The following is a 15,651-nucleotide window of genomic DNA, read 5'->3' as shown; positions in this document are numbered from 1 at the left end:
GGTTTCCTCTGTAGTTTTGGAACCTGTCCTGGAATAAGCTCTCTATAACAGGTTGGCCTCGAACTCAGAGAGATCCACCTATCTCTGTCTTCTGAGTGCTGGGATTAAAGGCATGCGCTATCACCGCCTAGCTTTTTTTTTTTAATTTATTATGTATACAGTATTCTGTTTGTATGCCAGAAGAGGGAACCTGATCAAATTACAGATGGTTGTGAGCCACCATACGGTTGCTGGGAATTGAACTCAGGACCTCTGGAAGAGCAGCCAGTGCTCTTAACCTCTGAGCCATCTCTCCAGCCCCTTAATTTTATTCTTATCTAAGTGTCTGTGTATATGCACATGTGTGCCCTGGAGCCTACAGAGAACAGTGGAGCTCGAGTTACAGGGGTGAAGGACACACCTAATGTGCTGGAAGTCAACTTGGTCCTCTGAGGGCCCCCCTTTTTTTGTGGTTTTCTTGAGACAGGGTTTCTCTGTGTAGCCTTGGCTATCTTTGAACCCACTCTGTAGACCAGGCTGGCCTCGAACTCAGAGATCCACCTGCCTCTGCCCCCGAGTGCTGGAATTAAAGGTATGAGCTACTATTTCTCTTTGAGACTGGATCAATCTAGTATAGCCAAGGGTGGCCTTGAACTCACAGAAATCCCTCTACCTCTCCTCCTCCCAGTGCTGGGATTAAATGTGTGTGCCACTGGCCTCTATGGCTAACTGGTGATTTAGCTCTGCATTCTGATCTTCAGGCAAGCTTTATTTGTTAGATCACAAAATGTCTTAGAGGGGTATGGTGGCTCACACCTGTAATCCTAGCACTTGGGACCCTAAAGACGGACCATTTCCAGTAGGTCAGCCTGGGCTAGATTGTCTCAAAAACCAACCAACCAACCAACAACAAAAAAAAAAAAAACCCTGAATTTCAGCTAAATACATGAAGGTGAGGAGTTATGGGCATTGCCTCCTTTAGAACACAGGGTTTTAAACAAGGTAGTGCTGAATCAAATGTTTGCCGCATAGTCACCATTTCATATATAGTAAAATGAGGAACGGGCCAGCCTGGTCTACAGTAGAGTGAGTTCCTGGACAGCCAGGGTGCCATAGAAAAATAAATAAAAGCCACTTTGGGACTTCAAGCAAGGAAGTGAAATATCCTAATTAGATTTTCTTTTTACATTTATTTAGTCTAGGGAGGTAGTGTAGTCGTGCACAGGCCCCAGCACACCTGTGGTTGGAGAACGTTCAGGAGTCAATCCTTTCCTTCCACGTGGTTCCTGACATATTTCACACGGGCAGGCTCTGCAGCTGATGTCTTCACCTGCTGAGCCATCTCACCAGCCCTCAATTTGATTTTTAAATGTCACTGGTGTCTGTAAGGAAGATGGCTTGTACCAGGACTAAAGAGGAAATAAGGGCACCAGTTAGCAGACACAGGTAGCTCAGAGGAGAGTTGAAGGGTAAATCAACAGAACTTGGAGCCCAGGAGAGCAGCAGGACGACTCCAGCTTTTGGCTTAAGTCATTAAGCCTAGAGTTACCACTAATTGAGAAGGGAAAGCGCAGGTTAAAAGTGGATTTTTCAAAAGCTCCTGTTTTAAAAGCTTTTTCTTTCATTCTTGAAGATTTTTCAAAAATTACTTTTAATTAAGTATAGATGTCTCTACAAATGGGTATATGCAAACGAGTGAAGGTGCCCTCAGAGGCTAGAGGTGTAGGATTCCCTGGAGCTGGAGGGTTACAGATGTTTGTGAGCAATCTAATGGTTCTGGGAACTGAACTCGGGATGAGCAGCAAGTGCTCTTAACCACCAAGTCATCTCTCCAGATCAGCTCTTTTTCTTTTTCATTTTTCATTTTTTTTTTTTGAGGCAAGGTTTCTCTGTAGCTTTGGAGCCTGTCCTGGAACTCGCTCTGTATAGACCAGGCTGGCCTCAAAGACACAGAGATCCGCCTGCCTCTGCCTTCCAAGTACTAGGATTAAAGGCACGGGCCACCACCACTGCCTGGCTGCTTTTTCTTTAAGTATTTATTTTTATTTTATGTACACTGGTGTTTTTCCTGAAAGCATGCCTGTATGAGGGCATCAGATCTCCTGGAACAGGAGTTACAGACAGCTGTGAGCTGCCATGTGGGTGCTGGGAATTGAACCTGGGTCCTCTGGAAGAGCAGCCTGCGCTCTTAACTCCTAGGCCATCTCTCTACCTTCAGTTTTTTCTTTTTTTTTTTTAAAGACAGGTTTCACAGCCAGGTAGTGGTGGCACATGCCTTTAATCCCAGCATTTGGGAGGAAAGCCGGGGGGAATCTCTGTGAGATCAGGGCCAGTCTGGTCTACAGAGCGAATATCAGGATAGCCAGGGCTACACAGAGAAACCCCGTTTTGAAGAAAACAAAACAAAAAACAAACAAACACCACCAACAAATCAGGTTTTGCAGCCCTGGCTGTCTGAAAACCTAGTAGGTGCCAAAGAGATCAGGCTGGCCTTGAACTCTGATCCCAAGTGGTGGAATTAAAGGTGTCAGCAAGCCTAAACTTTAAGGTTTTCATAGCCTTTGGGGGTGGGGTCATGACTGGATATATATTGGTATTTTCATTATCTTTTTCTTTTCGAGAGATGGAAGTGGATTTTAAAATGGTAAAACTAAGAGCCGGGGTAGTGGTGCACACCTTTAATCCCAGCTGGGGCCAACCTGGACTACATTCCAGAGCAGGGGTAGTGGTGTATGTCTTTAATCCCAGCTGGGGCCAGCCTGGACTACAGTTCCAGAGCAGGGATAGTGGTATATGTCTTTAATCCCAGCTGGGGCCAGCATGGACTACAGTTCCAGAGCTGGGGTAGTGGTGTATGCCTTTAATCCCAGCTGGGGCCAGCCTGGACTATAGTTCCAGGACAGCTCGGTCTCTAAAGCAGATGACACAGAACAGTACCACGCCACTGTTACTGTATAGTTTATTTAAACCAAACATGATAATACAGAGAGGAGACTGAGGTGGCAGCTGCCCGAATTTTTGTGGGTTACAGGTGTAAAACAGCTGTATGAGGCTTTGGACCCACACTTCAGTAACAGACAAATCAGCTGCATAAACACAGAACAAGAGACATGAGACATTTCACAGCTTTTTGCTTGTGTTTACATTTTAAACACTAGTATGTTACAACTTTACATTTAAGTTACTACGCCACATATGTGTGACAATGGCTAAGGATGCAATGGTCCTACCCCTCCCCGACATAAGAAGACACTGATCCGTAACACAGAACATATCAGTGGGATACTAAATGAACACTTAACACATAACAGAAAAAAAGATCCTTAAAAATCAGATTAATACAGTGTTCTTCATGTTGTGTGAAGATGAACGAGAAGTGGGACACCAGATGTCAGTGGGTCCTACAGACAGACAGTATCTTGAAGTCTTAAAAGTTGCATTCCCTTCCTCCAAAGGAAAAATAAATTTTTAACTAATTAAAAAAAGAAAGCAACATCATAAGGCCCTAGAAGAACACTATTCTAAGAGTACTTAGAGTCTTCCATACAATAGATACAGCAGGTAGCAGAGCAAATGTCACAAGCATTGGCTTGGTTTTCAATTTCTATGCTTATATATATATATATAAAAAATACTAAGCTTTGTGTGGACTACGTGGATACTAGCCTGCAGGTGTTGGTCTTCCATGCCTGTACATCAATGGCTATTTCTGATCCAGGCCCAGCCTATAATGGACTCTGCTTCCAGCTGTCTGTCCGTTCTTACTCAGGAGGGAGCTCTTGTTTTCCTTTTATTACAGCAGGGTTCCTGACGCAGTTACATGCTCATGTGCTCCGGAAGAACATAGGAAATATCATCCCACGGGTGACGATACAGGCCCTGCTTCAGCCTCTTCTGATCAAGATAGTGCCCTAAAATGGAGCCAACGCATCTTTCGTTAGTTTCATAAGCGTGGTGGCGGGTAGACGATGGGGAGGGAAATCTTTCTGACACACAAATGGGGACACTGGGCTGGTGATGTAGCTCTGTGGTAAGGTCCTTGCATAGCAGGTATGAAGCCCTTCCAGGGTTTAACCCTCAGCACAGGGCACAGAAGGCTACAGTGAGGTAGAAAACAAAACCATAAAACAACACACACACTCATACATGCGCACTCACACCCACACCAAAACAGGGCAGGAATTCCAGATTCACTTCATCGGTAGAACAGCTAGACTTGGCAAAAAGGGAACTGCTAGACTGAATTTTACTTTTCTTAACTAGTAAGGGAAACTATTCTCTGTAATAAAAAGAACACAGATAAAGAAGAAAAGTTAGCTAGGCAGTGCTGGCACATGCTTTTAATCCCAGCACTCAGGAAGCAGAGGCAGAAAAACCTCAGAGTTCAAGGCCAGCCTGGTACAGAGTGCATTCCAGGACAGCCAGGGCTACACAATGAAACTCTTGTCTCAAAAACCCAAAAGAGAGAAAAAAAACCAAAAAGCGTGCTTGGTGATGATGTGACAGGTAAGACGTTTGCACACAGGAAGTAGTGTAGCTGACACAAAACCCTCAGGCCAGCAGCCAACTCACCAATGAAGCCCATGCTCCTTCCTAGCACAAAGATGCCGTTGAGGGCGCCAATGTCAACGTACTCATCAGCTTCCTCCCTGAAAGACACAAACAACTTGTACTCACATGACCCCCTTCAGAGACAGCACTCCTGCCCAGAGAGCAATCCTGTAGTTCCAAAGTGGAAAAGTGGGTGCTGTAGGTGGCAGGGCCAGAGGCGACTTTTAATCTCCTGATGCCTCGCCATCCTTTCTAAGTCCCCTCACAGTTGGGAGGATCCAGCAACAAGACTCAGCCAGAGCTGGAGCAGAGACTATGATGCTCACCGGGTGAAGGAGCCACAGTTCCTAAGCATGTCCACAAATGCAACGCCAATGAAACCGTCCACATTCAGGATAAGATTTGGCTTCTGGGAAAGCAAAACATCCAAAGTTTTATCATTTCTCGTTTTCTCTGTTAGTTACGACCACTGTTATTACTACTGTTACTACAACAGTTAATTTTGATAAATAACTTGACTGGACAAAGAACCTCCTAAAAGATCACTAAAGCTCACGCCCTATCTCTAAGAAGTTTCCAGAGAGGATTTGATATGGAGAGACCTGCTGTGACTGTGGGAAGCTCCACCCACAAGCGAGGAGCCCAAGGGAGGGGACCGAGAGAACTAGCTGTGAAGGCACGAGCCACTCTCTCCTGCCAGGCCCCCCCTGACACCCCAGCCTGGACCCATTAGAAGTCACCGCGTCAATCCTCCCTGTAATGTGCTTCTGCCCGGTGCTGGCGCAGCAATGGGAAGTGGCTAACATGATGACTAGGAATTGTAAAGCCACTTTCTCCCTCCCCACCCCGAGATAGGGTCTTTTGCTGTAGCTTTTGGAGCCTGTCCTGGAACTAGCTCTTGTAGACCAGGCTGGCCTTGAACTCACATTGAAGTCATTGTAAAATTACCTATTTGAGCAGTGTGTGGAAAATGGATGGCACCCTCTACTAACAGTGACTTCAAATCCAGCCTGTGCTACAGGAGTCCTTGTCTCGACAGCAAAACAAACAAAACTCCCTGAAAATCAGAAATCCAACCCTTCGTTACCTTTGAGGTGGTGATCTTCTCCACTTCCAGGGCGTAATCGAGCAGTGGGGTGGCGGGGAAGTGCTGCTTGACAAAGTCTTTGAGGATCTGCACACGCATGTCTGGGTTGTTTATCTAAGAAGACCGGTTACAGAAACACCCACTCAGACACTGCCGGCAAGTGGACAGAGCTGTGCCTGTCTGATCCTGGAGCCAGCGTGCAGGATAACCGCTGTGCACAATTCTGTGTAGCATACCCACAATGACAATGCTGGGCAGCAGAGAGGTTTACAAGTCTCCTTATGTCTCATTTGAGTCTCAAAACAACCTCTGTAGTGATCTCTTCATTACAAGAAGGGAACCACCCCCCCTGAAATGTTCGAGAAGAGAGGGGGCTAAACTCAGCCATTCTTACTCTGTTGCAGGCCTGGCCATAAGCCAGGCTGCCCACCAGCTCTGTCATCTGGTCAAGCTATGAAAAAGTTCTGCACATGCTGAAAACGGGGCAACAATGTACCCCAAAATCTTAGAAAAAGATCCAGAACTGTGCACTGACAAACAGCCATCTTTTATAGAGACTGTCTCATCCTGGGTGGGTGGGTGGCTGGTTTGTTTGTCAATAAGTTAGAGTTATCTGTGAAGAGAAACCTCAAGTGAGAAAATGTCTCTATCAGAATGGCCTATAGGTGACTCTGTGGGACTATTTTCTTGACTGATGATTGACGTGGAAGGTTCAGCCACTGTGAGTGGTGCCACCTTGTGGTCCCAGGTTGTATAAGAAAGCCAGCTGATCAAGTCAATAAACAGTGCCCTTCAGTAGCCTCTGCTTCAGTCCCTGCCCCGACTTCCCTCAGCGAAGGACTGTGACCTAAGAGTTGTAAGAAGACATAAACCCTTTCCCTCCCACGGTTGCTTTAGACTGGGGCATTTTCATCACAGCAACTGAAACCCTAACTGGATGTAGTGGGGCATGCTTTTAATTCCAGGACTTGGGAGGCAGAGACAGGAGGATCTCCATGAGCTCAAGGCCAGCCTGAACTACAGAAGGAGTTCCAGGATAGCCAAGGTGTGGAAGAGAGACCCTGCCTCAATAAACAAACAGAAGAGAAGAGGAGGAGGAAGATGAAAAGGAGGAGGAACCCTAAGACAGAGACCCCGCAGCTAACAGAAGGTGAGATGATTCAGACACACCTTAAATACGAACACTAGTGACCTGAAAGGACACGCTATCAGGACATTCAGATGCCTGTCGGTCCTGCGCAGGACCACACTAACTGTTTAAAATACTCTGTCTTTCCCCATAGGTCTATTCCAATTGAACTTGCCTAATATTATTACTTTTCTTTTTTTTTTAAAAAAAATTATTTATTTATTTATTATGTAAACAACATTCTGTCTGTGTGTATGCCTGCAGGCCAGAAGAGGGCACCAGACCTCATTACAGATGGTTGTGAGCCACCATGTGGTAGCAGGGAATTGAACGCAGGGACCTTTGGAAGAGCAGGCAATGTTTTTAACCACTGAGCCATCTCCTCAGTCCATATTATTACTTTTCTGAACCAAGAATGTCAAGTGTATCTGTCTGGCTTGCTTTAGTCAATGAAATGTGGGTAAAAGGCCAGAAATGGATTGTGGGTTAAGGCACCTGCCACCAAGCCTGACAACCTGAGTTCTAGCCACATTGTGGAAGGAAAGACCTGACTGCAATAGGTTGTCCTCCGACTGTCACAACCAAAGTCACATATAGACCCCAGTGAGGATAAGCACAAATGACAGAACAGCCACAGCCAACCCACGGCAGGTACAGTATGTTTGCTATAGGTCACTGAGATTTGTGTAACATGAAGTACTACCTGGTAGAAGGCAATGAACAGTTCTCCTTCTTGATCTTGGCTCCTTCTCCTACAAGTTCATTTGGAAAACTGAATGAACTGAGAACCCTTAGGGCCATCAACCTGTATTATGATCGGGAAAGAGTCACCTTGCTTTTGGTATCTGTCTATATATCCCAAGAAATGCACTGGGGGATCAAGAGCTTGAGTGTTTCTTTCTTTCTTGGTTTTATTTTCATTTTAGGTGCATAAAGTGTTCTGCCTGCACGTATGTGTGTGCACCACCTGCGCGCTGGCATCCAGAATCCAGAAGAGGGTACTGGGAACTGAACCCAGGTCCTCTTTAAGAGAAGCAAGCACTCTTAACTGTGAAGCCATCTCTCCAGGCCCAAGTGTTTCTACTCAACTGACAGTCTCTTGTTACTACCCATTCCAAGACCTTAGCGGGAACAACTCACCGATTTTACTCGGTGGCCAATGCCCATGATCAGTTTTCCTTCCTTCTTCATCTTGTTCACAAATTCCATGGGAATAATGCCGCTGTCAAACGCTTTACTGAACATTTTTGCTGCTGCATCCAAGGCACCCCCAAATCGATCTCCCTGCAGGGGAAACAAACCCACACTGCCCTAAGTGTGATGGTTTTCCTAGCCTTGCAAACCAACCCAGGACACCCGGAACAGCATCTGGTCTGGGGACTTATACTCAGGGGCTCCTAGAAGGAGCCTGCTGTACTGAGGCAGCATGACACCAGAGTTGTTACCTTGCGGGAAGAGCAGACTTACAATGGTGAGCAGCCCTGATGTGAGGCTGGAGACCAGGTCCTTTCCAGCCCGAGCACAGATGATGGTGTTGTGGGCCCCAGAGACAGCTGGCCCGTGATCAGCCGTCACCATCAGACACATCTCAATGAACTGGCAGGAATACTTGGGCAACCTAGAGGAGGGCGCACAGAGGGGCAGGAAGAAGAGTTTGAACAAAGTCCAGGAGCTATGATGACAAGGGCACACTTGTTCCCACAGCCTGATTCTACTGCCAATTCCAAGTAAAACCACTCCTGATTCCCACAGTAATCAAACACTGCAGAACACGACGTTCATCACCGAACTATCTTTCTGTCCATAAAAGGTTTCTGAACGTTCAGCGACCAAAATTCCAATCAAATTGCAATGAATTGGCAGCGCTTGCCCATGTTGCTCCTCGTGAGGTCATTGCAGCCTTAGTTCTGAATCCACACACTGTGCTGTGCAACGCCAACAAATGCTGCCTGAAACCCTTGGCTCTGACGAGGCTGGGGAACATCATCAACTGCTGTTTTCACTGTATAGATAAGAACTTTCTCCCCTTAAGAGGCATATATGCCAGGCGGTGTTGGTTCATGCCTCTAATAACAACACTTGGGAGGCAGAGGCAGAGGCAGGCAGATCTTTCTGAGTTTGACGTCGGGCTGGTCTACAGAGCTAGTTTTAGGACAGACAGGGCTACAGAGAAACACTGTCTCAAAAAAAAAAGAAAATATACTTTTAAATATAGAAAAGAGAGACATTTAATATTATTCTCCCATCATCCCTAGTATATAAATACCAACGAGCATATCTTTGCATTGTGTTATGTCAAAATGTTTGACTTTAAAAATTGTTGCTTGAGTTTCATAAAAAGTTGTTAAATCAATTTTAGTTTGGGATTAAGATGGAATTTCCAACAATTTCTGAGTGTCATTTCATTCATATTTTAATAAATAAAGCTTGCCTGAGAATCAGTAAAGTAAAACAGCCACACTGGCCAGCCTTACAGACCAGGCAGCAATGACACACCCCTATAATCCCAGTAGCCACACTAGCTTGCCATAGAAACCAAGCGGTAGTGGTGTATGCACTTAATCCCAGAACTAGAGAGGAATATAAGACGGGAGGAGAAAGCTCTCAGTCTGTCTCATCTGGAGGTTTCCTGGAGGCAGGATCATCATTTGTGGACTGAGGTAGAGGTAAGAGCCAGTGGCTGGCTGCTTTGCTTTTTTGGTCTTCAGGTTGAACCCCAATATCTGTCTCTGAGTTTGTTTTTTTTTTTTTTTTTTGGTTTTTCGCGACAGGGTTTCTCTGTAGCTTTGGAGCCTGTCCTGGAACTCGCTCTGTAGACCAGGCTGGTCTCGAATGTCTCTGAGTTTTTATTAATAGTGCCACATTTGGCCATCAAACCCATGACCCTGAGATTAAGAGTCTCATGCTCTACCGACTAAGCTAATAGTCCTGAACATACTTTTGCCATTTGGTAGTAAACAGTCATCCAAAGTGGTGTTGTCAACATTGACAAACATAAAATCAAAACTGAAAACATTAAAGATGTCCCATATCCTGTACCATTAGACACGCAGCCAAGATTTAGTTTGTGTGTGCACGTGGGGCATGCACATGCACGAAGATGCCAGAGGTATATGTTGGTTGGGTGATTTTCTTAACGGCTCTGTACCTTATTTGATTGTTTGCCTAGTGAGATTGTCTCACTATGTAGCCTTGGCCATCCTTGCCTCTGCTGGGATTAAAGTGTGTGTGTGTACCACCACACCCTGCCACCACCTTGTTTTTCGAGGCAGGATCTCTCATTGAAGCAGAAGCTCACCATTTCAGTTAAGACTGGCTAGCCAATCTGGGTGGTGGTGGCGCACGCTTTTAATCCCAGCACTCGGGAGGCAGAGGCAGGCGGATCTCTGTGAGTTCGAGACCAGCCTGGTCTACAAGAGCTCGTTCCAGGACAGGCTCCAAAACCACAGAGAAACCCTGTCTCAAGAAAAAAAAAAAAAAAAAAGACTGGCTAGCCAGTGAGCTCCTGGGGTCCCCCACATATCCCCTTCTCCCCCAGCACTGGGGCTACAGGATACTGCGACTACGCCCAGCTAGGGATTCGAATTCAGGTCCTCTGGCTTTCACAGTTCAATTCCCAGCAACCACATGGTGGCTCACAACCATCTGTAATAAGGTTTGGTGCCCTCTTCTGGCCTGTAGGCATACATGTACACAGAATATTGTATATATAATAAATAAATATTAAAAAATAAAAAATAAACAAGCAAATTATCTCATGAGTATATAAACTTGTTCTTGTCTTTAACGAGTGGTCAAACTATACGTATAGCAGAAAATTGGGTTTTTTTAAGGTTACTGTTTTGCTTATAAATTCGCAACAATCATATTTAAAAACACAAATAGAAGAAACTCATGTTAAGAATTATAAAAGATTTATGCTGAACTAGTCTAAATACCAAAGAAGTAGAGGCAGCTGCACGCTCATTTTTAGACCCAATTAATATCACCTGACAAAGACAATTTTGTTTAACATACCTCATTAAAGGCTAAGAACGCTTTTGGAGTTTCGCTAGAGCACTATTTACGAACACTTAGCACATTGTTACTTAACCCTCATGCTGATAAGTTATAAATGGACTTTTCTTTTTTTTGAGACTACAAGCTTGCAAATAGCGACGTGAAGACTTATAATTACTGGCCTTAGTTTAGGGTTTCCCACAACTAGCTCTTATAACTTAACCAGGTTTTTTTTTTTCAATCTACATTCTGCCATGTGGTTACCTCTCCTCTGTACCATATGACCGACAAGAACTGTTTTACAATAAATTCATTATCAGTAAATATTTGATTTGTGTACCTATTTTATAAATCTATACACCTGGAATTACAGAAAAACTTTATGGGCGAGGCTGGGTATAGTGGTGCACTCCTTTAATCCCAGCATATGGGAGGCAGAGATAATGGATCTCTTGAGTTTGAGGCCAGCCTGTTGCACACAGTGAAACCCTATTTCAAAAAGATGAAAAAAAGGTCAAAAAAAAAAAAAAGTGGGCGAAGGGGGAAAGTTTAAGATGCCTTGGTGTTCAGCATGAGCGTCTGTTAACAGGATTTGGTCTGTACCTGCGGCTATGTCTCTCAACACGCCTGCTACCAGAAGGGAGATGCACCCCGCCCCACACATCCTGTAGTATCAATCTACCCACTAATGATCAAGGGCCAAGTCTGAAACTGGGGATGCAAAAGTCCACTGAGAATCCTGCTCAGGCGCTACACCCTGAGTTTGTCCAGAAAAGGCCTAGACCATGACTGCAGCACTTCTGCAGGCAAAGACAGAACAGAACCAAAGGCTTCCACATGAAGATCCAGTGCTGTGCCGTCACGTCTGCTGCCTTGTCAGCCTCAAGGGAAGACTAACCTTAGGAGTCACGGGAAACACATACATCTACAATTCAGGCTGATGAGAGACAAAGAATTTGCCAAGAGGAAGTAAGCAGGTCTGGGGCTGCTCTGCAGCTTCACAAGGTGCACTGGGGAAGCTCACGTCTGTCCAGATTCCTGCTGACCTTGAGCTCACTCTAACTGTCCCATTTCTTTAAAGGGTCTCAAGGCCTCTCCTGAGGCCACTCGCTTTCCCTTTCCTGATTTACAGTGACCTTCCGATCCTTTCAGTTAGTCTGTGGCCACATTATTGGTGACACTCCTCAGTCTGCCCACCCCTACTCCTGCATCCGTCCGAGGAGGACACGGACTCTGAACCCAGTGCCCACCACCCCTGCCCATCATGCCTCACCTTCTCTGGAACCAGAGGAGACCAAGGACACCACCAATGCCCATCTCTTCCTTGAAGACCTCAGTGATGGGCATGCCTGCATAAATGAGCTCCTGTCCTCGCTCATCACAGATGCTGGTCATGAATGAGGCAGGTTTGCGGATCAAACCCAGCTCCTACGTAGACACAGGGACAAAGAGACATAGGATTATAGTGACCATCAGATACTTTTTTTCCAAGATAGCTATCTATGCCCTAAGAAAAAAAAATGTCCAAGGAAAGTATTGGCCACTCTGAAAGTTAAGCAGCAATAAATACCCAGAGAAACTCTTTTCAACAAGCAGTGGCCAGCAAGGTGTAATGGTGCACACCTTTAATCCCAGCACCCAGGAGGCAGAGGCAGGTGATCTCTGAGTTCAAGGCTAACCTGGTCTACAGAGCAAGTTTCAGGATAGCCAGAATACACAGAGAAACCCTATCTTGAAAAGCCAAACCAAACAAACAAACAAAAAAAACTAGAGGCTGGGCATAGTGGTGCACATCTTTAATCCCAACACTGGAGGCAGAGGCTGGCAGATCACTAATCTCAAATCCAGCAGGTCTACACAACTAGTTTCAGTACTGCCAAGACTACTTAGCAAGCTTGTCCATAATGTGCCTTTTACTTAATGGATCTGAGATCTATTAATGTCTGCACATGGACAATCTAGTTAACTCCTTCTAAGTGCTATGGGGCACCTCGTCAAAATACATCACCATCTCCCGCGATCAACAACTAAGTAAAATCCTTAGCTATATTCCTTTGTACTGTCCAAGGAAAGCATTTCTTAGAAGTAGCTGTCCAGACACAAAATTGCTGGGTCACGAGGCACCAACACTTTCCCTTTTTTTGAGACAGGATATTATGTACCCCAGGCTGGCCTCAAAACTCTCTATGTAGCTAGAGAATGACCATGAACTTTGACCCTCCTGCCACCTAGAAGCTGACTCCTTCTGACATCAGGTAAAACACACGTGGGGCCACGCTGCCCATTCTGTCACCTGACCTGGAAATAAAAGTGGGGACAGCTCTAGCATCCAGTGCGTGGGATCCAAGAGATAACCAGAGAGTTTTCTGCTATTTCTCTGATGGAGAAGCTGGGCATGGCCGCTCTATAAATAGTTGGGAAGAGGTCTGGATTTCAGGAGCTCAAACCAAATCACCTTAAAATTCAACAACTTAGAGTTGGGCATGGTGGCACAAGCCTCTAATCCCAGCACCCAGAAGGCAAAGGCAGGCAATATCTGAGTTTTGAGGCTAACCTGATCTACGCAACAAGTTTTAGGACTGTGGAGATCATGTCTTAAAAACAAAAACAAGACAAAATTAAAACAACCACCACCAAACAAACAAACAAAACCCACAAAAACAAAAATTTACCTTAGCCCTCCAAGGGGCACCCATGACACTTACCCTGGCCCAAGAGTAGTCCATGGGCACTGTTGGAGGTGGCACTTCCTGAGCAGGTACAATGGCTCCTTTGGCCACAAGATCTTCATACACGGACCTGAGGGTGGAGGTGCGGGGAGAGGCAGGAGATGTCATTGTTCAGGTAGATATTGTTATTCCAGGCTCTATCCCAGACACTGCAGGCTTCTTCAGTTGTCAGGACCCTATTCTTACCAGCTGGATCCCAAGAACTAAATGAAAACACTTATAGCCCAGTCTGTTCTCGCTCCCACCCGTTAATGCTCCTTTACGGATGAGGTTTCATAGGAAGCTGAATCTGGGGGCAACAGGAAGAGAGACAAGAACAGCCAAGGCAGGTTCAGGAGGTAGAAATAGAATGTGAACGTTCAGTAACTCTCCCAATCCAAAGTGACACTCAGGATGACACCTTTAAAAGGTGCCCAAGTGCCATGTCTCTCATTTACAACCGCCAGCAACAAGCCAAGCAGATGGCCTCAGAAACCAAATGACTGCCCTGATTGGCCTGGACCTGAAGCTTTTATTTTTTTTTTTTTTGTTTTTTTTTTTTTTGTTTTTCGAGACAGGGTTTCTCTGTGGTTTTGGAGCCTGTCCTGGAACTAGCTCTGTAGACCAGGCTGGTCTCGAACTCACAGAGATCCACCTGCCTCTGCCTCCCGAGTGCTGGGATTAAAGGCGTGCGCCACCACCGCCCGGCGACCTGAAGCTTTTAAACTAAAACAGAACAAAGGCCAAGAAAAGGATGGCTTTCTCGACGGTGTATTAGTACCCAAGCGGAACCAAGAGTATCTGGATGCTCCTGTGCCAGGAGGCTGCTGTCCTTAGGAAGGACCACGAGAGGTGGGGAGACCACATCCTGCCCACTACTTACTGAATGATTTCTCCAAGTTCATCGAAGCTTCGGGGCACAAACACTCCTGCCTCCTTCAAGGCCTGGTTCTTGGCCACTGCGGTTTCAGAAGCCTGGTTGGCACAAGCTCCAGCATGGCCAAACTGGACCTGGGAAGCAGAGAACAGCAGCGTTACTGGGCTTGTTACTCCTCTGGGAAAGGACAAAGGCTCCTGGGAAACATTAGCACTGATGTCAGGGTGGCCTGCGCCAAATGCTTCACACACGCTCCTTCATACATGCACAGTGTGTCCTGGGGCCAGGATACAAGAGTGTTAGTCCAACTCCAATATCATCCTCTTCATATGAGCCACGTCTGGTATTCCCGGGGCAGCGGCCGGAGGAATGGGAAGGAGGCTTAGTGCTCAGCAACAAGTGAAGTTACAGCCGTGAGCCAGGAGAGCTCACGTGGAAGCAGAGACGTCAAGCTGTTTAAGAAGTCGGTTTCACATCCCTGTAGAACAGTTAGCAACTGCTGCTTCTGTCTGGCCATGGCTCAGAGGAAGGTGTGTATCCAGTGAAAGAGGAAAGCGAGGGGAGACAAAACCATCAAACAGCTCTCGGGGGGACAGCAAGACGGCTCAGGGGGTACAAGTGCCTGCCACCAAGCCCGGCAACAGAGGAAAGAGCTGACTCCTACAAGTTGTCCTTTTACCCTCATACATAGGTCATCTCTCTCTCTCTCTCTCTTTCTCTCTCTCTCTCTCTCTCTCTCTCTCTCTCTCTCTCTCTCTCTCACACACACACACACACACACACTAAGTGGAATAATTTTTTTTAAAAAGAGCTAGATGGGAATCAAGTAACTGGGGAAATAAATTAATCTACTGAAACAGCTGATGTAAAACTCCGACTTAGGATGGAACACAGTGAGCAACTTACTAGCATACAGTCTGTACGACCAAAGCTCTCCCTGCACCAAGCACTTTCTAAGAGCCCCCTCATTTGATGATCTTTCTGGAGCCTACTAGTGCTTCCTCGAGGACTAAGTAACTGGCCAGTCACACAGGCAATGCGTGGTAGCACTGGAATCCAGGCAGTTTTGGTCCCAGTCTGTGTTCTTACAGATTTAAATGATCAAAAGAGGCTTTAGGGCTGAGGTTTGTTAAAAAGGCTAACAATGCCTTCTCTGTAGGACTTCCTCTGCCTGCCTGGGTGGATGGCTGGGAGGGGCAGATTCTGTACTCAGAAACTCTGGGGCTGGAAACGTAAACAGAATTTTTTTACAGGAGACCCCCATCAGAGCTGCTGGGTGTGGGTTGACCTTGAATTCCAAGGCTCAAGCAATTCTGCCTCA

General features: G+C 46.0%; 1 protein-coding gene across 2 annotated transcripts in view; it reads right to left on the bottom strand.

Moving 5' to 3' along the window:
- Nucleotides 1-2,924: 2,924 nt before the first annotated feature.
- Acly (ATP citrate lyase) overlaps nucleotides 2,925-15,651 on the bottom strand; it is a 52,809-nt gene continuing 40,082 nt past the window's right edge. For both annotated transcript variants that reach the window (XM_075990750.1, XM_075990749.1), the window contains 9 exons: nucleotides 14,337-14,464; nucleotides 13,451-13,544; nucleotides 12,019-12,173; nucleotides 8,214-8,364; nucleotides 7,887-8,030; nucleotides 5,618-5,731; nucleotides 4,857-4,939; nucleotides 4,552-4,628; nucleotides 2,925-3,890 (listed from right to left, as the gene is read on the bottom strand). In XM_075990750.1, coding sequence (XP_075846865.1) covers nucleotides 3,796-3,890; nucleotides 4,552-4,628; nucleotides 4,857-4,939; nucleotides 5,618-5,731; nucleotides 7,887-8,030; nucleotides 8,214-8,364; nucleotides 12,019-12,173; nucleotides 13,451-13,544; nucleotides 14,337-14,464 — 1,041 coding nt within the window. In that variant the 3' untranslated portion in view covers nucleotides 2,925-3,795. The remainder of the gene's footprint in view (nucleotides 3,891-4,551; nucleotides 4,629-4,856; nucleotides 4,940-5,617; nucleotides 5,732-7,886; nucleotides 8,031-8,213; nucleotides 8,365-12,018; nucleotides 12,174-13,450; nucleotides 13,545-14,336; nucleotides 14,465-15,651) is intronic.

Source organism: Microtus pennsylvanicus, chromosome 11 (assembly GCF_037038515.1).
Source record: "Microtus pennsylvanicus isolate mMicPen1 chromosome 11, mMicPen1.hap1, whole genome shotgun sequence".
NCBI classification, from domain to species: domain Eukaryota; kingdom Metazoa; phylum Chordata; class Mammalia; order Rodentia; family Cricetidae; genus Microtus; species Microtus pennsylvanicus.
The sequence above is the reverse complement of the archived record's forward strand: the minus strand, read 5'-3'. Positions and strand labels throughout refer to the sequence as shown.